This window comes from Musa acuminata, chromosome BXJ1-9 (genome assembly GCF_036884655.1).
Source record: "Musa acuminata AAA Group cultivar baxijiao chromosome BXJ1-9, Cavendish_Baxijiao_AAA, whole genome shotgun sequence".
NCBI lineage: Eukaryota > Viridiplantae > Streptophyta > Magnoliopsida > Zingiberales > Musaceae > Musa > Musa acuminata.
This window is the reverse complement of record NC_088335.1, coordinates 1,726,750-1,750,301: the sequence shown is the minus strand read 5'-3', so window position 1 is coordinate 1,750,301 and position 23,552 is coordinate 1,726,750. Positions and strand designations below refer to the sequence as shown.

At 37.1% G+C, this 23,552-nt stretch overlaps 4 protein-coding genes across 7 annotated transcripts; 3 read left to right on the top strand and 1 right to left on the bottom strand.

The window, feature by feature from the left end:
- Positions 1-195: 195 nt before the first annotated feature.
- Positions 196-1,297, top strand: LOC135592372 (tetrapyrrole-binding protein, chloroplastic-like). Its single transcript, XM_065081785.1, has one exon. The coding sequence runs from the start codon at positions 211-213 to the stop codon at positions 1,057-1,059; it is 849 nt and encodes a 282-aa protein (XP_064937857.1). The 5' UTR covers positions 196-210; the 3' UTR covers positions 1,060-1,297.
- A 3,500-nt stretch (positions 1,298-4,797) lies between these two features.
- LOC103996754 (endonuclease III homolog 1, chloroplastic) lies at positions 4,798-10,701 on the top strand. 2 transcript variants are annotated; one of them, XM_009417742.3, is made up of 11 exons: positions 4,798-5,001; positions 5,113-5,222; positions 5,499-5,562; positions 5,891-5,962; positions 6,175-6,293; positions 7,678-7,744; positions 7,889-7,980; positions 8,311-8,448; positions 8,521-8,625; positions 8,720-8,803; positions 10,306-10,701. In XM_009417742.3, exons 1-11 carry the CDS (start codon positions 4,815-4,817, stop codon positions 10,435-10,437), a joined length of 1,170 nt encoding a protein of 389 aa, XP_009416017.2. In that variant the 5' UTR covers positions 4,798-4,814; the 3' UTR covers positions 10,438-10,701. The 2 variants fall into 2 exon arrangements, with proteins under 2 accessions (XP_009416017.2, XP_018673517.2); XM_018817972.2 differs by lacking the exon at positions 5,891-5,962 and having other exon boundaries at positions 10,306-10,674.
- A 966-nt stretch (positions 10,702-11,667) lies between these two features.
- LOC135592370 (gamma-secretase subunit APH1-like) lies at positions 11,668-17,393 on the top strand. Its single transcript, XM_065081784.1, has 6 exons — positions 11,668-11,954; positions 14,154-14,309; positions 14,458-14,543; positions 14,751-14,876; positions 15,435-15,562; positions 16,680-17,393. The coding sequence occupies exons 1-6, from the start codon at positions 11,842-11,844 to the stop codon at positions 16,836-16,838; spliced, it is 768 nt and encodes a 255-aa protein (XP_064937856.1). The 5' UTR covers positions 11,668-11,841; the 3' UTR covers positions 16,839-17,393.
- A 616-nt stretch (positions 17,394-18,009) lies between these two features.
- Positions 18,010-23,265, bottom strand: LOC135592368 (uncharacterized). 3 transcript variants are annotated; one of them, XM_065081782.1, is made up of 9 exons: positions 23,084-23,265; positions 22,946-22,983; positions 22,643-22,814; positions 22,324-22,386; positions 22,065-22,131; positions 21,861-21,961; positions 19,884-19,928; positions 19,250-19,720; positions 18,010-18,469 (listed from the first exon to the last, which is right to left on the bottom strand). In XM_065081782.1, the coding sequence occupies exons 3-9, from the start codon at positions 22,778-22,780 to the stop codon at positions 18,299-18,301; spliced, it is 1,056 nt and encodes a 351-aa protein (XP_064937854.1). In that variant the 5' UTR covers positions 22,781-22,814; positions 22,946-22,983; positions 23,084-23,265; the 3' UTR covers positions 18,010-18,298. The 3 variants fall into 3 exon arrangements, with proteins under 3 accessions (XP_064937854.1, XP_064937855.1, XP_064937853.1); XM_065081783.1 differs by lacking the exon at positions 22,946-22,983 and having other exon boundaries at positions 19,250-19,633; XM_065081781.1 differs by lacking the exon at positions 22,946-22,983 and having other exon boundaries at positions 23,084-23,264.
- Positions 23,266-23,552: the final 287 nt, after the last annotated feature.

Genomic DNA, 23,552 nt, shown 5'->3' with positions numbered 1-23,552 from the left:
ATTAAGACTCAAATTGGTCACGAAATGATGAGTTGAGCCACCAGCTTAGTCAGATCAAACCTCAAAATCAAGTCGATTTCACATCAATGTATTAACTTGCACGGCCTCAGACGCATATCTCCGACGGAATCGAATCTCACCCATATCCAACCAATCACAACTCTCCATTGCACTTCTCTCGGATGTGCACCATAGTCCACTCATTCTTCCATGCCACACTTATTCTCGCTCTCACACCTGCCGGCATTCCTCCCCTCCCTGACCACCACCTCTCCAATGGCCACTTCCTCCCTCCAATCCCTCCATCGATCCTTCCACCACCATAACTTCACCACCTCTCCCGACTCTATCTTCTTCAAGCCGACCAAATCCTTCAAGCTGTTCTTCAACCTCTCCCCCTCCTCTTCCTCCCTGACCACCACCTCGGCCAGTAGCGTGGTACCATCCACCGCAGGCGCAGCTGCCGCGGCCACGCCATTCGACGTCCTCGCCAGCCACCTGTCGTCGAGCGACTTCCGACAGGCCGACGAGGAGACGCGCCGCCTCCTCATCGCGCTCGCCGGGGAGGCCGCGCAGAAGCGGGGGTACGTGTTCTTCTCGGAGGTGCAGTTCATACCGGCTGCGGACCTCCAGGAGATCGACCAGCTGTGGCGCCGGCACAGCGGCGGCCGCTTCGGGTATGGCGTGCAGCGGCGGCTGTGGGAGAAGTCGGGCCGCGACTTCACGCGCTTCTTCATCCGGATGGGGTGGATGAAGCGGCTGGACACGGAGGTGGAGCAGTACGGGTACCGGTCCTTCCCCGGCGAGTTCCTGTGGGAGCTCAAGGACGACACACCGGAGGGGCACCTTCCGCTGACCAACGCCCTCAGGGGGACTCAGCTTCTCCGCAGCATTCTGACACACCCTGCGTTTGAGGAGAGCGAGTCTGAGGAAGGGGAAGAGCAGAGTGAGGAAGGAGGTGGGACGGGCATGGAGGAGGCGGAAGAGAAGGAGAAGGACAAGGAGAAGCCAAAGCTCAAGGGCGCCAGGAGAAGCCTCAAACCTGACTACTCCTTTTAGACTGTTAAATCCTTTTGGTTGGTGATTCAAATGCTGCTTATATATATATATATATATATATATATATATATATATATATATATATCCTCTATAAAACATGATTTATCGAATGTTAATGGCATAATATATGTTGCAGTCACAATATCATACAATATCATCCCTCGCAAAGGGACGTAACCTTGCACTGAATGTATACCATGTTCTTGAAGTAGCAAGAATACAACTGGTTCATCTTCAATTCATGTTTAATTTAGTAGTGAATTGTTCAGTAACATTGTAACTACTCATAATGCATGATGAGCATGCCTTAACTATTTTTCCCATTGCAAATGGATCGAAATCGATCAAATGCATGAACTGCGTGAGACAGACATTTTATGGCCTCACATACAAAGTAGTAATGAATGCAGAGAAGATTACAGTAATGTTGAATTTGTGCACTTGATATAATACAACCAGCAAATCAATGCTTGCCTACTCACATTTTGGTATACATCCACATTCCTTGCCACAGTCGAATACTTCCTGGTACAGCCACATTGCTCTTCCTGCATGCTTCGACACTGGCAACAATGCTGGAGAAGCAGACGATTATACCATCTGTCATTGCTCTTACAGTCGAATGTCCTGCAGTTTGAGTGAATTGGCTTTAATGCTTGATAAGAGAATACTTTTGACAACCATGTAATATATACAACAAAGTCATACCTACATTATGAAATTAGATACGAGAACAGCGCCTTATTATTTGGTTTTTGCAGTTTCCCGTTCCTGAAGGATTAAGCAATGCCTCTAGTTTGGTGTATAAGCATATGCTTATGGATCCTGACAAATCAAAACAAGTTGGCATTAAAAACAATCAATTTTCCAGTGTATACGTTTCTCATAAATCCTTTCAAAGGAAGCATTCAGTAAAAAGTTGAAAGAGCTACATACTGTATTTATTAACAAGTGAGCACAAAAACAAAGTCACTTCCAAGTAAATAAATGCATATGATAAGGTAATAGCAGAAGCAATGTACAAAAAAAGGCTGCCAAGTGGATGATTTGCTAGTTCATTGTAGACTGTTAAAGTTAATATATGGATGCTAAACGGTATACATAACTGAAGGATGCATTTGGCTAAAACAAGCTCTCTTGGTTTATAGATATTTGATATCCTTTAGCACTCAATAGAGCTTCCTTGAGAGCTGAGATAACAAACTTCTGGTCCCAGTGCAGAAGAATATCAGTGAGCAGGTATTGAATAAGCAACAAAAAACACACAAATATATGAGAACAGCAATATTTGCTAATGGCTTGGCCCGAGCATCATCCTCCCATAATGTTCTATGTTTGTCCAGGGAGAGAATTTATTTCTTAAAGCAGATAAAATTACCTGAAAATTTATGCTAAGCCACATTTAAGTACACAATTGAAGAGAACTTAGAATACTCTTTATAAGGTTTAGAAGACACTTTGAAACTGTTTAGGACTTTAAAACATCTCTCAGTACAATTATCCTGAAGTTGGCCAGTCTCATAGACAAAGAATCTGTCAGCCGAATACTCTAGATCCAACAAACAAAAGGCTATTATATAATATATAGGCAATCAGTTTCATTTAGAGTCACAATTCATGATAAGGGCAATCACATACCAATTACTTGTTTTTGGTTTGAATGTTAGTCTTCAGTGTAAATAGCATTTTCTTTAGAAGCAAATATTGTCATGATAAAGAAAACAAAAATAACCTGTAATAACCTTCAAGTTATTTCTTTCTTAGTTTATTTCCTACAGGTCACAACAAAATATCAAGAAGATACATGGCGTCTACATTAAGTTTATAGTTTTAGGCAATGCAACCTGTAGATTGTCCACCTTATAAATCTCTAACCATACCACCGCAACCATAACTTTATGATACACCTAGTCTGTAAGAAATTTAGTGTCTATAACAATTGAAGTGTGTAACTACACTGAGAAAATTGTCTAAATGATCACACGTTTGATGAATACATACCATATACTAGGAGGCATTATCTTTAGTCTTGTTCAAGTCAGAGTGAGAGAGACAAACAGTGAAAAATGAAATCACAATATCTAAAATTTCCAACACCCGTTCTTTATCATTATTCCTTACACCATAACATAAAAATGCATGTAGGTCTTGAAGCCTTTACCAATTGTTTCTATGAACCACCCTTTTGAACCAGATGCACAGACCAAAGATCCTAAAATTCTTAGTACTGCTTTTGGAAGGTTAGTGAACAAAAGAAGTTTGAGTCTTGTCCTATAAAAACATTTTCTTTTCCTCTTAACATAGCCTCTTCATCTACAGTGGTGTAATCCAACAAGCAGATGCGTACCTAGAAGTTTATTCCCTTGGCTACATCCATGAAACCTTGTCCAACCTAATGTACTGGTCCTCGATAACTAGTTATCAACTTGGCTTCTCTCTGGTCAGAGTGTGGTTATTTGGCCCACGTAGATGGACATCCTAAGATTCAAAGATTTCAACTAGTACAGGGAATTAAGGCTGCTCTTTCATTCTTAATGAATGAAAAAAATAGCTTCAAAGAAGAACTACATCTCATATGCTAGGTTCTATGGAAGATTCACCAATTGGTACTAAAACCGAGAGACAAAATCCATATGCAAACCTGCTGTCATGTCCAAGTGGAATTAGACATGATGCAATTATATGTAAACATATAAGTATCATTTACCTGTATTTCTGCTTGCGGTTGCAGAAACTGCTTTGACACGGATATAAGCTGAGTTCTGTCCATATTCAAACATCTAAAATAACCTCAAGAAGAAGATGCCATTCACTTGGCTAAGTATCCTCTCATTCTCTTTTCCCAATATTCCTTTTCTTGTTGCAATCAATTTCAAAGTGCCCTTATCCCAGAAATGAATTATGATCCATGCAGCTGCCTTATTTATCACTTATCTAGCCGATGTATATATATATATATATATATATATATATATATATATATATATATATTGTTGCTTTCCTCCAAGTTCCATATTATTGACAGTCATAAAACTAGAAGCAAGTGCATACAGAGAATCAAGGGGGAAAGAACAGTTTGTATATCGGTCCTCTTTGACTATTAGATCTTTCAATGGAGAGGATTGGGGAACTCGATTCCAGGAGAAAGAACGTCCGGCGGAAGATCCAAGTTCCTACTGGGTCAGCACAATCTACATTTCAAAGGCAACATGTTTGGGAAAAAATACTGAAGATTCTGTTTTTCAGCACCTACTTTGTGAACCATCAACAGACATTGAATCGGACTGCATCAATCGATAGAAGATCAACACCTAAGAGGATCTTAGGAGACTAACCAGATTTCGGAGATCAACGGCGGAACATTGATGGTTGTAGGGGTTTCCAAAGGGTTGGGGGCAGAGCATCAAGGAGACGAGGTCGACGAAATCTCCCCATCACGAGAAGCGGATATTAGGGGGTTCCAAATCGAGGGCTTTTGGTGTTCTGCTCCTACGCCGTCCTCTTTAATATGTGAAGACCAAATGCGAAACAAATAAAAATTGTATAGGGTGTTTTCTGGAAAAGTGCCTATATATTGATAATATTCGCATCCCACAAGTATTTACTCACTGTTCTACCTGCCTCATAACTGGACTGGAAAAACGAAGCACCAACTCGAACCTGGCCCAATTCTGAAGTCACGTCATCAGAATGAGTAATATTTTACGTGCCAGTCTTTTTATTCCTTAGATCGCATCGGTCCCACAAATTCCCAAATGCCTCCTTCGCTCGTCGCCCAAGCCCTCTCTGCAAGGATCTCCTTGCTTCCGCTCTCTTCCCACGCCAAAACCCTAAGGATGTCCGTTACCCGGCGCTCCTCCCGATCCCTCTCGTCGGAGGCCGAAAGCCCCAGCTCGGAGTGCGATCCAAACCTCGATTTCCAGCATTTAGAGCCGGAAAAAGGTGACATTTTTCTACTAATGCGTGTCTCAGAAATACTGGACTTTTGTTAAATCAAATCGTTTATTTGTTGAAGGCGAGAACGATGACAGAAGTTTCATGTTCTTTCTCCAGGTTGTGATGTGTCTGATGGAGAGAAACGTTTTTACGGGAGGAAGAAGAGGGCGAAAAGAATCATTGAAGTCGATGGGGAGACTGCAAAAGAAGAATCTGCTGACAAAAAAGTAAGTGTTTGTCTTCAAACGAAGTTTTGTCTTATTTTTTTCTAACATATCTGGACGCAATTTTATCAGGTTGTTTTCGTTAGCTTTGTATTCTTGTAATAAGAAGAGCATTAGTTCTCTCTTTAGGTATCAGCTTCATAGTCACTAATTTTCCTACTTAGCTTCTCCAAAGTTTCATCTGTTTTTTTTTTCCCAATCCAGAATTTGCCTCTAATTTGCTTCTTTTTCCACGTCTCCAGCACTTGACTAATCTTAGTGGACCAACTTTACTTGCAGGTTAGTGGCCCGATTGACATTGAAGATTTTGCGTATCATAAGATCAATCTATCTGCAACTTCTAGTAAGAGCAACTCTGTTATCTAAATTTTATTTATATAGTTCCTTTCCGTGTAGCATATGTCATTTTAACAATTGGTAGCTTGGCCATTCGATATAAGTGATAAATGCTGTTGGTGTTCTTGTATGAGAAAAAAAAAAGGAAAAGAAAAGAGCAGAGGACAGTTCAAAGTTTCTTTAAAAAAATTTTTTTAGTGTTAGAAGCATGACACATTATTTCTTTGATGAATTGGTCATATGCTTGCATTCACGTTGCTCTTATTGTACCTATACCTAAATTGATGCTACCACATTTATCTACTAATCATGTTTCAATTTGATGTTTCCCGCAGATGGTATAAATATTAGTGCATCTTTCCCCACTCATAAGACGAAGAGTACTCACCTGTCCATAAAATCTAAAGGTACTAGACAAAGGCATAAGAAGTAGGGTACAAAATGTGAAGAAGCATCATGTTTTTCCTATTAGTACTGATAAGAAGAATTAGTGTTTCTTTTTCTAATTATATATTCGATCAGAATAAGATGTTAGCAAAGTCAGGAGAATGGGGGGTTTTAATTCGATTTTATCATAATTCTATGATGTGGTGAAAATTAAATTTTAATATTACTGCAGCTAACCTGCCAGCAAATTGGGAAGCTGTCTTTGATGGGATTAGGAAGATGAGGTTGGCTGAGGATGCTCCTGTAGACACTATGGGATGTGAAAAGGCAGGGCTTTCTTTACCACCTAAGGTATCTAAACTTGTCTTAGAGTTTACTGGTAAAACTCTTCACTCTTTTTAATTTGAAAAATGGAACTTATTGTATCAGCTGGTCTTTATTTACCCTGCATGGTAAAAAATATTTTTAGTCAATCTATTTTACATTATTCATCACTAAATTTTGCACCTCTGCTGTGTTATATCTTTGCTTCTCTCCCCTTCTCCCTCTTGCACCCTTTCTTGCTACCTCTCTCTTATCTTTAATTCTCTTTTTGTAGTCTTATTCAGTTTTAACATTTTAAGTAGAAATGTGAATGTCTTGTGTTATCAAAAAAATGATTTTGTCATGGAGCTTTTCTGAATGAAAAGCTTGCCTTTATCATCACTTGCATCTCATCCATGCTTTTAGTGAGGTCTCTATGAGAAAAACTATGATGGATGCATCCACCTATAGTGGTTGTAATCTTGAGTTATAGATATAGGCCTTGTGAACTAAGTGTTTTAAATTAAGCATGACTAAGACTGAATATAAGATGTAATAAGTAAAACTTTTATATACCTTGAGTCCATTATTTGACTAGATGAAGAGATTAACGGAGATATTGAACATAGAATATAGACTATATGGCCAAAATGGAGAGGGACGTTTGGAGTTTTGTGTACTTTCTGGGTATGTTTTATGGAATTGAGATGCTGGATGGTTAGGAAATAATTATATAAAAAGTTTGTGTTATTGATATAAGAATATTAAGGTGGATGTGTGGAGATACTAGAAAAGATAAAAAAAAAAATATTTTCATTTGTGAACTAGTATAGCCTTGATAGAGAATAAACTGAGTTAGAATTATTTAAGATGATATGGATATGTACTAGGGATATATGTAGATGCTATAGTTAGATGAAACACAATTGGTATTAGTGGTCTAAGGAGAGACAAAGAAAGATTTAAGAAAACTTTATTAGAAACTATAATGAAGATTTAAATGCTTAAAAGATGAAGGGAAATATGTCATACCTCCCATTTTTTAGTGAATTTTAACAAAAATGCAGTGGTGTCCCTTCTCTGTTACCATCCTTTTTTGTTCCTTTTTTATCCTTGATATTCTTCCGAGTTTCTTTTTTTTTGTAGTCTTTGCATAGGTTTAAAAGATGCTGTAGGAAAAATCAAATAAGAACATTAACCGGTCTTAAATAAATGGGTCAAAAGGATTCGTGTACCCAACCCATATAATTTGGTGTTAAGATTTTTTTTATAAATTTCTTGTACTTACATCTGGATTAAATGCCGTGTATCCAAAATAAAGATAAGATTTCGTCTTATTGTCTATTGTTTTTCTGTGGTCATATACTCATTTAAAGTCATCAAATAGGTTCGATTATGTTGGACAACTTAAGCTCTTTTGACCTGTAATCAGGAACGAAGATTTGCAGTTTTGGTGTCTTCCCTTCTGTCGAGCCAAACTAAAGATGCAGTCACAAATGGTAAGTTCTTGTCATCTCTTCTTCATCTGGATCCACTATTGGAGTTAACTTAGAAAATCCAGGAACATACTTATGTTCTTCAATTTGATGCATTTTCACAGAATATGATGTCTGTTTTACTTGGTAATTGAACTAGGAGTTCAGGTGCCATAAAGCGTCTTTCGGATAAGGGTTTACTGGATGCAGATGCTATTGTCAAAAGTGATGAAGCTACTATTGCAGGCGTGATTTATCCAGTATATCTTTAACATATTCTGACTAAGTTTCTGTTCAGGCCATTTCTCTTGTTCAACTCCGATCAGCTGCTATTAGATAAACATTATGAATGTCCATTTGAGATCTTCTTTTCCTTTTTTCGTCTAAGTTACTTGGTCATGGCTAGAAACAGTTCTCTTTCATCAATGACATTCTTACATCATTTTTATTCGTTATGAGAAACTTACTAGTATTTTTTAAAAGACATGGAGTGACATTCTTACATCATTTTTATTCTCATCCTGCTTGCTGATTTATCTTATTCTTACTTGAGAGAAAGTAATGGAGTGATATTCTGTCTTTTCATTTAGGTTGGATTTTATTCACGGAAAGCCCATTACCTGAAAAAAGTTGCTGAAATTTGTCTTGAAAAGTATCAAGGAGATATCCCAAATTCTTTAAATGAATTGCTTGCACTTCCTGGAGTAGGCCCTAAAATGGCCCACTTGGTACAGTTCATTCTTACTTTCAAAGTCGAGACTATTGCTTTATATTCTCTTATTTTTGCTTTGAATAAATAGGTTATGAATGTCGGATGGAATAATGTTCAAGGGATATGTGTTGATACTCATGTCCATCGAATTTGTAACCGACTAGGATGGGTTTCACGTCCTGGCACAAGACAGGTAATTTTACTGCATTTGAAATAATATGTAATCTCGTCCCTTTTCAGAATTAATCTAGAAAGCTAAGACATATACCTACATTGTTGTTCACTAGAAAACCTCGACTCCAGAAGAAACAAGAGTATCTTTGGAGACATGGCTACCAAAGGATTTATGGGATCCAATCAATCCCCTACTGGTATGATGAATATAGTTCATAAATTCTTTCTATTTAATGTGTTACTCTATCTATTGTAACATGAACAGAAGTTATATGACTTTGCTATATATTTTTATCAACATGTAAGATGGATGCTGAACCATGTATTGTTTATGTGTTCTACGGTGTTGCTAGTTATTTCTATGTGTGTTTTTTTGGGATTGATATTCAATTTGGATGCTTTTAGATACCCATAGTTCAAAGCCCTCTTGCTCGTTCAAAGATTGAGAAATAGAGTAGGTTCTACATCAGAAGAAATCTTCAAACTTTGATTCAAGGGCAAAGTTAAGATACATTTACCTGATTACCTACAAGGAGAGCAAACGAGGGGCTGAAAGTCTGAAGTCTGTAGCAAACTGCAGTACTGAAGAAGGATGAAATTAAAATGTGCCCCCTAAAGGCCATGCTTGCTTAATCTGATTAAGATGATCTTCTGCCTGTTCTTTCTTAGCTAAACGCTTATAGTTTCCTTTGTGAAATTTATTATCACAATTTCTATCTACGTGTTGCTTTCTGAAAATGGCAATCTTTCCTTTGCCTAAGCATAGAGCTGAAAAGGCCAATATTTGATGAATTTTAATCAAATCGATTTCTCATACTAAACTATTTTTGCAACAATTTTAATTTCATATTTGCTGCCACCTTGTCTGGCAAGCTTTCTACCACATTGATAATTTTGATCTTACACAAATTAAGAGAGGAAACCTAATCACCCTGAAGTATGACGAACAGGGTTGGGAGAGTTATGTTGCCAATATGGTCTAACTGTTGCTTATTGGGTTTGTCATCTAAGATTTACTGATTTTGACAACATTTTTAGCACTGGTTTATTAATACCTTTATTGATGCTCCTTTCTAAATATGGCTACTGTAAATAATCACTTTCAATTTTTTGTTTTCCCTTTATTTTAGAGGCATTCTACCTCAACTGGCACGATATATTTTGATTGGCTTTCCTCTAAATATGAGAAGGTTTTCTGTAGCAACAAGTAGATTTTATTTAGTAAATGATTTATTGTAACTACTCTAAATATTATAACAAGTAGATTATATTTCGATTGGGTTTCCTCTAAATATGAGAATGGCCATATATGTCTATAAAAATACTGTCCTGTACTGATAACCCAAACAGCCTGGATGCATGTATCCACCTAGGATCACTGACTTGCAAGTATACATTTTGGCATTTGTGGTATGTGCAAAGTGCTTCCATGCATGTTTACCAGCTGTGGCTCAAGTGGTAACTGAAGATAGCTAACCATGGCCGAGTATAATTCATTTTTCATTAAGATCTTGGCCTCTTTTTTATTACTTTGTACCTAAGAGGAACTTTCAATTTATGTGCAGTTAATTATTGAGGTAGCAGTTTTCTGTAACTTATGTTTTGTTTATGAAATGCATGTGGCTGTAACAATAAGGCTCTCTTTTCTTTGACCTCTAGTCGTACTGATTTGTGGATTCTCCAATGTGTCTTCGATCAGGTTGGATTCGGACAGACAGTGTGCACTCCCCTCAGGCCCCAGTGCTGCAGCTGTGGCATAAACCAACTCTGCCCGTCTGCTTTCAAGGAATCGGCGAGCCCGAATTCAAAGGCTAAAAGATCACAGAAATAGAAGACCTCAACCCTCCCATTTAAGCATCTGGACATTTTGGTTCTTCTGGTTCTTCGTTCTGATACTAGTTGCAGTTGTAGAAGCTTGTTCACTCTTCTGTAGGCAATGTACTAATTTGGTTCTCATGTTAAAATGCAGCAATCTTGCTTACAAACATACTGTTAGTATCTGTACATGAAGATGTCATATTCTAAATGTGACTACATTAATGTTCATAAAATGCTTCTTTTGCAAGAATTGCAGCTTCCTCTTTTGCTTTCTCAATTTGTCTCGTTACTGGAAAGTGAGACTATTCTTCTGCCTTTGTCTGCTGATCTGCAGTGATAATATCCAAAGAGATTGTTCTTGGATCATTGATCAGGACAATATGTAAGGCCAACTACTTGACCTTTCTTTCGATCTTTAATATTTTTAATTAAATCAAAAGTATTTAAATATTTTTTTAGTATATCAGTATTTCTTTTTCAAAGAATAAATTCCTAAGATGGAATTTGTACTCAGAACTATCAATTTAATTGACACCTTTCAATAAAATCTTCTTATGGTTTGATGGCAGAAACATAAACTTAACTAATCTGATTTCTAATTTTTTTATTTAGTTCAAACTTTCAACAAATAAGTAATATGCAATTATTATTACTGCTTTCCGGACGTTAAAATAGAGAAGAAACAAAGTCAACTAAAATAAAATATACTACTTTTCAGACAATTATTATTCTACATGAAAATTGTTGTTCCTTTTTTTATGATTTTATTTTACATTAATAAGTTGCATATACATTTTAATATATTACATGTCTCTCCAAATGTTAAGATCTTTCACAAAATTCAAGTTAATCATTTTTAACCACCATTAGCATTAGTTTATTTAAACTAAAGAAATTTATAAATATATAAAAAATATATCTAATTTTTTTAGATTACTCAAATTGGGAACTCGGATTCATGCTGGTGATAAATGTTGAGTTTCAATTAATCAAAAATATTAGCTATATCATCAATATAGATTAAAAATTAACATAATAGTTAATTTATAGTATTTGGTGAGGAACAATAATAGTAGTAGTAGTAGTATATATATATATATATATATATATATATATATATATATATATATATATATATATATATATATATATATATATATATATATATATATATATATATATATATATATATATATATATATATATATATATATATATCCCCAAAATAGATATAATAAAAAGATCGCGCGTTCAACTAAAAGTCTTCCCCCTTCTCTCGGCTTTGCGCATTCGATCGAGCGAGCGAGACAGAGCAAGGGATAGAGGAGGAAGCGGAGGCTGATAACGCCGGGATCGAGGAGGCGGACGGCTGCCAGGTGGTAGCGGTGGTGGGGAGCGGCGGCAAAGGTCGGATCCGATGACGGTGGCGGCGGGGTTGGGGTACGTGCTGATATCGCTCGGCCCCGCGCTCTCCCTCTTCGTCTCCGTCATCGCCAAGAAGCCCTTCCTCATCCTCACCCTCCTCGCCAGGTCTTCTATTTCTTCACACCCCTTGTCAATCGATCGCAGAAACGTACATATAGTTTAGGGTTCTAAGAATGCATTCCATTTCTCTTTACGGATCTTCTAATTGATTTCCGGTCTTCTCCACCATTTGGATTTCAACTAATATCTTTGTTAAATTTATTTACTTGTAATTGGATAAGAATGGGAAATTTGACAAAGTTGGATCGCTAGTGGAAGGAGGATTATCCTTTTCGTGCGAATATGAAAGAGATGAATTGGGCAGAGATGTGTATTATTCACGTAGCAACTTTGGTTTGGATATTTGGTTTGCTGGAAGAACAAGTTGTAATTTTCTCTCTCATATGTTTTTGAGCACTAGGACTCAGCTCAAACATTTGAGCGTGGTTATTAGTCTGGAATTTGTTGTATAAGGAGCTTCGTGGTCAAGCATTTGTATTTACATAAAAGCATATTTTGAGGGGCTATTCGACTGCTCGTAATTCATTCTTCTGTCGTTTAGAAATACATATTTAATAATAAGCTTTTTGGTTGTAAATGCTACGTAGTCATTTGTTTTTTTTGCATCTTTTAGTGTAAATGTAACAATTTGGTTGTTTGGTCAACATTGGGGCTTCCAAGTGATTGATGGAATGGTAGAGATGGCAGTGAGAGATTAGATGGTAGTTAGGATGGTGGTCATATGCTTATGATAGACCACAAGGTGGACAGCATGTCCATACTGGGTGGTGACAAGGGCAAACATGGTTGGGATGGGTGGAGGGAGGTGGTGGAAGAGCCAGAACTGACGGCAAGTGAGGCAACAATGGCCAGGTTGTGGATAATGTGGTGCTGGGAAAGAGGGTAGGTGGTGGATGATGTGGTTAATGATGGACAAGGTGGATGGCTGGGGTAATCATTTGAGTGGTGCAAGAGGAACCATGGTAGTCAAGATGTGTTGTAGGAGTTGTGGTTGCTCAGACTGGGTTTGATCGCAGGGCTGTTGATGGACCAGATGTGAATTGGATTGACCCCCATCCGTATTCATTGCGAGTATAAATTAGATCATTGAATCAGGTCAGGAATCAGATCAGTCGAGACAAAATCTCGAATTATATATGATTTGGTGCATCTCCAATATTCTCTTGTTGGAAGACAGGAACAGGAGGTCCAATGATAGTTTGTTTTATTTCTCCTTTATTTTCTAGGTTTATAAATTCTTCCATGAAATTTCTGAAAAAACGAGATTTTTTTCAAATATATTCTAATGATTGTTTAACAGTTGAATGAAGCAAAATGTGAATTGCATAGAAGTTCAGGTTCTTAATGAATCCTTTTCTGAAAAAAAATACCGAACAGGAAAAGGAGGCTTGCATATTTTTCTCTGTCATGCACTTTTGAGTCAGTGTTAGCAAACTCTTGATTCTCTCTGTCTTTTACATCTGTTGAGTACAGAAAGCAACATGACACTTTAGAGAAAGTTGAGTTGTCAATTTCTTGTTAAAAATAATGCCCAAATTTATTGAACTAGATCTAGATTGTTGCTGGGTTGGATTGACCCATATCCATATCCAGTCCAATTGTGAACTGATTCATCGTATCAGATTTCTGTAATTATTCATCAAATTATACTTTTGATCAAGATCTAAGATTATAATTTTGACCTGTATCTAGCTAAGTTGGGTCAGATCTTGGATCAGATTGGTTCAGATTCAATACATTGGTAGCACTAGATGATAGGATCCATAGTGTTCAGAAATTGCTTCAGTGGTCACAGATAGATGTCAAAATGCAAGCAACAAAGTTATGAGTTCTGTATCAATTGTTTTTTTAATGCTTTAAATATGTCTGGTTCCCCCAGAAATAAAAGAATTGAACTGCTTTAGTTTTGTGACTTGATTCTTATACATGTTCCATTTACATGTTTATGGCAATGTATGCAATTTTTTTCATATACCTGATGTGTTGATAACAAAATGTATGGTTGATCAATGTTGATAGATGTATTTATTCTCGTTTGATGCTTACCTGAATGAAAAAATTGCTTTGGGTGTAAAAGATGTTGCTCTAAAGAAAATATTGATAAAAGAATACTCTAATAGTTTTAGAAGTAAAAAAGAAAATCTAAGAAAACCATTCCTTTGGTTCTGCATGTCTTAAGAAATCGTAGAGGCAGATATTTCCTACACAATATGCTAATTATTATAAGGTAATTGTTGATTGCAGCATGCTGTTTTGGCTGATAAGCCTGATAGTCCTATCAGGAGCATGGAGGGGCTTTCTTCCTTTGAAATCTGCATCTTGGTGGCCTTATGTCATTCTAATTATCACGTCTGTCGGTTTTCAAGAAGCCACTCGGCTTATATTTTGGAAGCTTTACAAGTATGTTATACTTTTTATAATTGTACTATTTTCTGTTCTAGTTGCAACTTAGGCTGCACTCCGAATTCTTTTATACATGTTGTATGAAAAGTTTTTGTTATATATTATAGTCCTGGGCTCTAGAATTTACATGAATGAACTTAGCCAGGAAGTTGGAAGTCATTTTGGATGCTTTTGCTGAAGAAAAGTTCAGATCTCGACTTTCTTGGACTGATAAGATGCAAATTGCCTTAGGTAAGTTGACATTTTGTTTGAATACCTTTAGCATCTCGTGTTGGTTAAATATTAGTTGAAGTTGATCCCGTGCCATAACATGGGCAGTTGAGCATCTGATGCCTTTTCGGCAAGGCAAGGGGTTCAATCCCCAAGAGCACCTTGTGCATCTAGTAACATATATCAAATATAAGCATACTCACTGAAGTTACTTCTAATGTCATGCAGCTGGTGGTTTAGGCCATGGTGTGGCTCATGCTGTCTTTTTCTGTGTTAGTCTTTTGACTCCTTCATTTGGCCCGGCAACTTTTTTTGTCGATAGGTGTTCACATATGCCATTTTTCCTTGTATCAGGTCAGGCATGTCTTTTTGTCTTCACATTTCCAATAATTTCTCATTTAAACACATTATCTGTTGAGACATTAACTTAATGGAAATTTTCTGGCATTGATTTATCAAGTACTTAAATACTTATCTGCAGGTTAAGTTCATGTACTTAAATACTTATCTGACATGAATTTTAGCTGCAGGTTAAGTTCATGTACAAATTATAAAATACTGATCATGGAAGGAGTATTCATGTTCATTTTGTGATTCATCATTTTCTAATCTCTCCCACATGACAGGCTTACAGCCCACCTTGAAACTTTCAGCGAAGACTCAAAAGATGAATCTTTTTCTGATATTGTCATGCATTTGTATTAGGATTTAATAATCACATATTAGCAGTAAATTTTTGGAGCTTGTTTGTCGGGTAGCTGCAAACATTAGTATCTCAAAAGAGATGAGGACCATTTTGATGTTTAATGCGGCAACAGATGTTTCATCTTCATTATGCATTTCGAGTTCGCCTTTCCTTTTGTTTTTTTATTTTATGGATTCTGCATTTGACTGATTTCTGTTATGTTGCAGCCATTATTTCACTTGGATTCATGATCATTCATACTTTTTCGATGGTTATTGCTTTCAATGCATATGCTGAAGGGAGAAAACTCGACCAAATAATCATTCCTATTATTCATATACTTGCTGCTGTCATGGTGAGTATCTGACCTCAAAGGAATTTCAATGTTCTTCTGCTGGTTTTTTTTTCTCCTAAATTTTTAGTGAACTCAATTTTTTCCCAGCTAGCTGGAGTAACTGTTTCTAATTTAGTCAATTAGGCTTTCATTTAGAAATGTATTAATTAGGCATAATTTGTTGTTTTGTTGACGAGTCATTTCAGATGTGGTTGTTGGGCTGAATTTTTGTCTATAGTGGAGGACGAGGAACTATGAGATGTCAAGAAAGTTCGAATGGGACCTCATTGGTGCCATATTTTTCTGTGTTCTGTGATAAAGAGCCCAAGAATTATTAAGTCTGAAACATAACCAAATTGCTATTAAGAGATATCCCCAAAACCTCCTTTTCTTTCTCCTTTCTCTTTCTTAAGATTGTTCAACAATAGCAAAAATCATGTAGAGCATTTACCTATAATTTCTCCTTTCTCTTTCAAAGTAATACATTACTTTGTCAAGAGACTCAACTGTCTTGGTTTATCTGACTTGTGTTACTCTAGTATGAAACCATACAAAATCAATGTGGTAATTCTAGCATTTGCCAATGTTACTTTTGACAACCCTTCAGAACAGAATTAGATGTGTGGTATTTAAGCCAAATGCTAGCCATTGTTCTTGCATAAGGTGGCAAGCCTTTTAAGTTTGTTCATTGGAGAAACTTTTGGTTGTAGTGTTGCAGAAATGTGATGCATAATGGATTTAGTCTCTACAACAGCAGCTATGGAATAACACCCAAAAAGGCAAATTCTATCAATAGGGTTCTAAGTCATCTCTTAAATTAAGATGTGTGAACTAGTAATTCTATTAATAGTCCACTATTGTTTTCCAAATAGCTGATGTTATACCAGCCTAAAAACTTTAACCAGAGAATATACACACGAAAATAAGTTAAAACACATTGAACTCTTAAAAAATGAGTTTTCACGAATTGCTTTGATGATAGATGGTCCAACAGACCATGGGGCAGAGATTCTGGTGTTGGTCATAACCTGTTTTAAGTTCTTGCAGTTCTCTGTTTAGCATGGAACGTTGCATCCTATAATGTTAATGGATCATCTTATAACTATTTATGTATACTTCCTTGCTCTTTCTGTCTCAGACGCTGATAAATCTTGCACCCGGGGGTTGTGCCATTGGAGTACCTCTTCTTTACATTATTGGAGGTGTCGTTTTGTGTCACTGCTGGCAGATGGTTTGGAGAAAACTGACTGAACAAGGAAACAGACAAAGGAATAGTTCAGACATCCATGTCTCCTAGAAGACACATGCATATCCCGATCCTCTAGTCCATTTCTTTTCTCCCCTGATTTTTATTCATGATGTCGAAATGAAAACACGAAAAGACATTCGCAATAGCTACTCGTCCATCGTATTATCATCCACACATGTGAATGTTATGGATGAATGGAACAGTTCAACTGAACGCAGAAACCATTGGAGAACAGCACGAACAAAGCTGGGAGATGGCTCCATTTTCTGACCATGTCAACAAGGAAAGTTTTGTGTAAACAAACTTCAATTTTCTTTTTGGTGTTTGGAGGGTACAAATTGGTAACTAAAACAGAGCCGAAAGATCGCTGTATCTGATGCTACTGTCAGATTAAGGTGAAGAACCATATTTGTCTCTTATATCAGATATCTAGATTTTAAGCAGTATGGATCATGTGGGAACAATGTAATGCCCTATAAGAGGATGTTGATGCAGGTGAACTCGAGGATAAATGCTTTTGTTGCAATTAGAAGTTTGTTCTTATTTGTCTAACTTGAAAATTATTCACGGAAGAGAAAATTGATGGAAACTCTCAGTTGATTATTGATGAAAAGTACTGTGGGTGAGTATGAATGATCAATATGCGACAGGAATTGGTAAGGTGAAGTGACGACAGGTGCGTGTGCCTGTCTGTGTCTGTCGGCCTTTCACTGTATGATTTCTGCACTTTTACTAATGGGAGGAGGATTTCTTTTATCAAGAATTTAGATTTTGTATAATTCGTTTTCTGTATGCCAAATTTGTTGAATCCTCACAGAATTGGTTGTCCTGATCATAAATTCATTAGATAAACCGATGATATCGTATACTGATCTTTTTCGAACTTTATTGGGAAATTGTTATGGTGGAAATTGTTATGGTTTCAATATACTGTCTCGTTCGTAGATGAATCGAACATAGCAAACAAATATAGATAAACACATCACTTCCATACATAAAATTCATCAGACAACACAGAAAAGAGAACGCAAATCATAAATCAATTACTCAACAACATAACCACTGGAAACAGCATGCGTAGGCACATCTCATCTTTAATTTCAAATCAACTATACAAAAACATAACCATGCTATGTGTCTTCTTATACCTATATAACGAGTGGACACAAAGTTCATCAGACAGATATGGAAAAGAAGTCTGTGAGTACATAAATCGAACTTAAGAAACAAATCCCGGTGTACGCATAACATATCGCTTGATACATCAAATTCACCAGACGGTACAGAAAAGAGGTCTACATAAACTGAACTTGGAAAGACAAATCCTGGTAATACATATCATCTACAAAATGATAACACTCACAGCCTTTCAGCAAGCTCATGGATCCAATATTTCCAAACCTTATTTAGAAAATAAAATAAAAAATTTAACATTTGAGATGTACATCATGACACCAAGCTAACGAGATTGCAACTACGAGAACAACATCTTCTCTCATTAAATATGTTCACTTGAAAAAGAATTTCCATATCTCCCTGTCCGACACTTCAGTAACAACATGGATGCCAAAAATACCCTCCTCATCCACCATAGCTCTTAGTTGTCGTGCTACACCATTGGAACCTATAAAGCTTTTCTTCACAGCCAAATACAACACTCCATATGGCGGTCGCAGACACTGAATAAAAGAATCCAGTCAGTTACAGTTGCCAAATGTCGACAATGGAACACATATTTCAAATTACTTTTGTATTTGTATCGAATATTGAACTTGTCAGATATGTATTCGATCTCTAAAACTATCATTAGAGAAAAAAGAAATGCCTAAGATACTGAGAGTTATACATCATGACTACTACTTTAGAGAACTTATTCTACTTATATATCATTATTTTTATAATATAGATGGATTCATGATTAGATGGGATGTTGATGCTTCCTGGATTCCTGGCCATTATATCAAGGTAAATATCTGTAATATTATCAAACTAAAACTAAGCTAATTGAGATTCTACCAACAGTGGCATCATTCAAGTTAAGGCTTCCGTCATTTCATGATTTGTATTGGCTACACACCCCCTCTATGATGTAACAATGACATAACAGCCAAAATGACAAATAAAAAGCAAAGATTAACTTTCAGGCTTCGCATTCTAGTATGCAGTCAGTAGAGATATATATAATAACTTAGATGAATCAGACAATTGCATCTGCAGTCAACATGAGATGACCATGCACAACATACTTGCCAGATTCTGCATAAAGGAGAAGGCTCAGAGTCTACTGGAGGTAATGAAAGCAGATCTAGAATTGTGCATGAATTATAAATAAGATTGAAATGATCCAAAGGAGAGTGGCTAGTTTACCAAGTTTCTCATGATATCGGTTCCAGGAATCTCATGAACTTCTGATATCAACAACCAATTTAAAGAATAAAGAGAAGAAAAGTCCAACAAACCTTTGTTATGAGGGCATATAGCTTCTTCAAGGAGTTGACCGAGTGAGGGATCTCAGTAACCAAAATAACATCATAGCCACCATCTCCTGGGTCTGTCTCGCTTGCCCTTTCCCAGGCCCGGCTTCCAGAGAGCTTCCTTGACCGTCTCGAGCAAGTTTCATGAGCAATTGCACTTCCCTCCTGACTGCTACATGCATCCAGATAGTCATCTTCAGAGAAGCTGAGGTTAGCCCCTTGTGCCAACTCGAAATCATCCACCCTCACCACAGATAGGACAGTGGGGAGCTCCTCCCAGTCCCCAGCATAGAAGTGGACATCAGAAGTTAACTGCTGTCGAGATGGAGTGAGAGGACTCTCCGGTTGGCGGCTCTGCTTGTCCCTAGCCTGCTCAAGATTTGCAAGGACATTGGGTATGGTTGTGCATCTTATAGTTTCAGCATTCAGATCATGGAAATGAACTGTGGAAGCACCCTGTGACAAGTTTGCATGAGAAAAATTCGGCTTGATATAACATGATGAAGGATGATATTGTTTTGGATCATAATTTAAAACAGTTAAAACTTAGCAAGATACAGTTGCTCCATGAGTTTATGTCGAATTTGAGTATCTTCGTCATACAAAAATAGATAAATACCTTCAGACAAGCAAAAGTCCCAGCTATGCCATAACCACAACCAAGCTGCAGGAATTGTTAACAAAAAATTAGAACAAATATATTGTTTTTTCAGTAGGAAAAGAACAGTCAAATATCCTGGATTCCTCTACTAATGAATAAAGTCAATAACATTTAACTTGTGATAGAATGTAGGTGAGATTTAAAATGAGGAACAGAAAGTAAAAGACAAGACAGAAATACAAGGTACATCCAGAATATCAACGGAAAGAGGATAAAAATTAAAAAATGCGGCAAGCAAGGAGTGTCTCGCTGGCAAGAGAAACATTCATAAAAATCAGAAAGCAAGAAGTGCTGTAGGTACAGATGGTCTTAACAAAAGTAAAACTTTAGTTGCAAGTACATATAGCCACATTTAAGTAGGAATTTTTCCAATTTGAACAGTAAGAACATGGTGGTTTTATAGAATCATATAGGAAAACCTTAAATACAACCAAAAATAATATTTCTTGACTTCAGATCACTGGTTTGAAAATGACCAAATTTCCTCAGTACCAATGAACAAAGGAACTGATCATATAACCAAAGAGAAAACAAGTTTTAGCATATGCTCCTCATTGACCAGGAGTGAAATCCACAAAATTCACTTGGTCGCAAAAGGAAGATTCATAAGATCATCATGTTGATTTTAATATTTCTTTTAATTAAACCAGTTGTACCACCAGTTTTAGTGCTACAGTTCCCTCTGCAAAAACAAGTGGGATAGAAGCATAATTCCTCTCTCCAGTCAATAATCCGCAGATGCAGCACAGGAGGAAGAGAACAAATGAAGATTACATCAAATATTGGGAAAACACTCAAAATGATATGATAATGTTGCTAGCATTGGGATGACAGAGAGATGAGATGACTTTTAACAATATAATGTTCAGCATTAGATTAATTCAAGGTATGAGTTATATGTAAATAAACTTCAATGCGCAATCATCAAGTAAAGAAAAAAAAGAATGCAGGTTCAGAAGGAACAGTCACATGTGTCCCAAAAGAATCATCTAGTCAAACATGCAATGAAGAACTCGTACCTGCTCATTTAATTAGTTAGCAAGCCTACATGCAAGTTCTAATGATAGGATAAGAATTATGACATGAGACAGGAAAGTAGCCACAGCATAGCTGGTGCAGTCTGATTTGTGAGAAATAAGGGGATAAATTTGGCCTGACTACCAATAGCAAGCATTTAATGCACTGTCTGTTGTTCCAAGGCTTTTTTATCGGTGTCCTTTTGAACCAACGCTCACTCAGATTCTGAATATGGTTTCCACAATACAACAGATAGTGCATTTATGCATTATCTGTTGTTCCAAGGCCTTTTATTGGTGTCCTTTTGCCCTCACCCAGATTATGAATATGGTTTCCACAATACTAGTTTGAAATAGGATATAGAAGATAGACATATTTATGCTTAGCATGATAAGATAAGGGAGGCAAAGAGAATCAAAAGGACATGCAATTGAAATCCCATGCAAATAAATGTAGGTAATTATAGGCCTAAGGGTAGCAAATGAAGCCACAGAGAGGTAGTAACGGAAACTGGAAAACAATAGAGATGCTACAGCCTACAGTCATGCCCAAGAAAAATGAGAGCAATAAAGACAATACTAGGAAAGATGCGGACATCTAGAGAACATTGGAGAGTTAACTTGGAGAGTCATAAAAGGATTAAGCTATTGACAACGAGAAGGTTAAAGAATGAAAACTATAAAAGAGGGACTGAGCCCTTTCAAAAAAAAAAAAAAATTGTGAAGAAGAATCATTGAAGCTTGGTAAAACATTTTGGTGTAGCTTGAGACAACATTTTTAACTTAATCAGCTTCAATTGAATACAATATATGACATACTATTAAGCCAATGGACTCCAAGAAAGAAAAAGTTAAAGACATTAAGAGTAAGAGCTGACCAATTGAAAATGAAATGCCAGAGACTGCAACATGTAGTTACCTCTAGGATCCTTTTGCCTCTAAAAGTCAGCTGGCCATCACGAATCTCAAGCTTGAGAATGCTTACAAGATCAGTTGAACTCTCCCAACATTTCAGAAACCCTGCAATAACGCAAGGTAAACTTGAAAAAAGTTTTTCTTTTGGCAAGATAATTTAATTCACCCGACAAACTACACAAAAAGTTCTTAACACTTGTGCACTCACCATCAGATTTGGATGATGCCATCTCTGAATTCGAAAACCCAATCATGTCAGACACACTAACCCTTCCCTGGTCCACGAATAAGACAAACGGGTACATATAAGTTGAAGCAAGATGAACGTAGCACACAGCGTATTCCATCAAAGCAGAACAAGTTTGCCAGATTCGTTTTGGAATGGAAGGCAAAAATTCGTTCACAGTCTGGTCCTTGAGATTAAACTAGAAATTTCTGCATAAGCAATAGCAAATTGTTGCATATACCTTAAAAATTTTGAGTCCTTGAAGATCAACATTTTCTCCAGCATATTTGTACGGATGAGCATTCTGTAAAACATGGAAGAAATGGGGACTGGTTCATAAACTCAAAAAACAAATGAATCATCCATCGCAGGAACAAAATATGAACAAAATTGTATCTGATAAGACACATTCATGCACATAGCAGAAAAAAATTCCCAAATTGCAACTCTGTGGACAAAAAGAAAATTCGCAAATCAAACACATCCATCAAGCATACCGACTAGTACTTGTCACTAAAATAGCCAAGGAGATTGTCTTAGGTAGTTAAAGAATAAAATACCTTGGAAGGAAGAATCTCGACAGCTGGTGAGGGAAGATGCAAATCCCTTTCGGAGACCATGGAAACACCAGCCTGACTGGCCTTGTCATGGGGCACCAACGCCGGCAAGCATTGCGCAAGAAGCGACGGTGCCCTCATTTGCCCTTATCTCTCTTAAGATCTACTAGCGGCACTGCCAATGCCATCAGATGCATCAAAAGTGGATCAAAGCACACGCTAAAAAGCACTACTTATGAACCTTCATTTCCACAATAAACACGGATCAAGAAAAAGAAAAAGCTTCAAGATCAACTCGATTCTCACCGCACAAACGAGAACGCTGGTACCTAGCACGAATTTTCCTAAAAAGATCGAGAAAACACATCTTTCACACACAAAAACCAGTCTTTCAACGCAAAGGATCTTCCGGACTCTGAGAAGAACAAGAATCAAAAAGGGTACCTTGATCAGCAGCAGACGTCAGGAAATCGGGGATCCCAACTGCTCGGGGGTGTCAATTAAAGACGCCAACGAGAGAGACGGCAGCAGCTTCAGCAAAGAAGCCAATCCCGTCCCACCAAATCCGCCATGAGATCGAGATCGAAGTCAAATGAGCACAACCACGTCTGTCGAGAGCGAGAGAAAGGAGCGAGGGGGGAGGAGAGAACAGATTCATGAAGGGCATTCTTGGTATTCCGATAATACCCCTTAATTTTGTGATTCCCAATATACCCCTATCAGATTAATTATCTCTTGTAGTGTTTCGTGACGACTAAACGCACGTACGAAGTCCGCGTCGAAGTAGATGGACGGCGATTAATTGAATTAATTATTTAGTTTGTATAGTTAATTAAGCGATTAATCTGCTGGTTTAATACGATTTAGTTACGAGGAGGTCAAAAACGTCCGGTCACGTGCGCCACCAATTAAA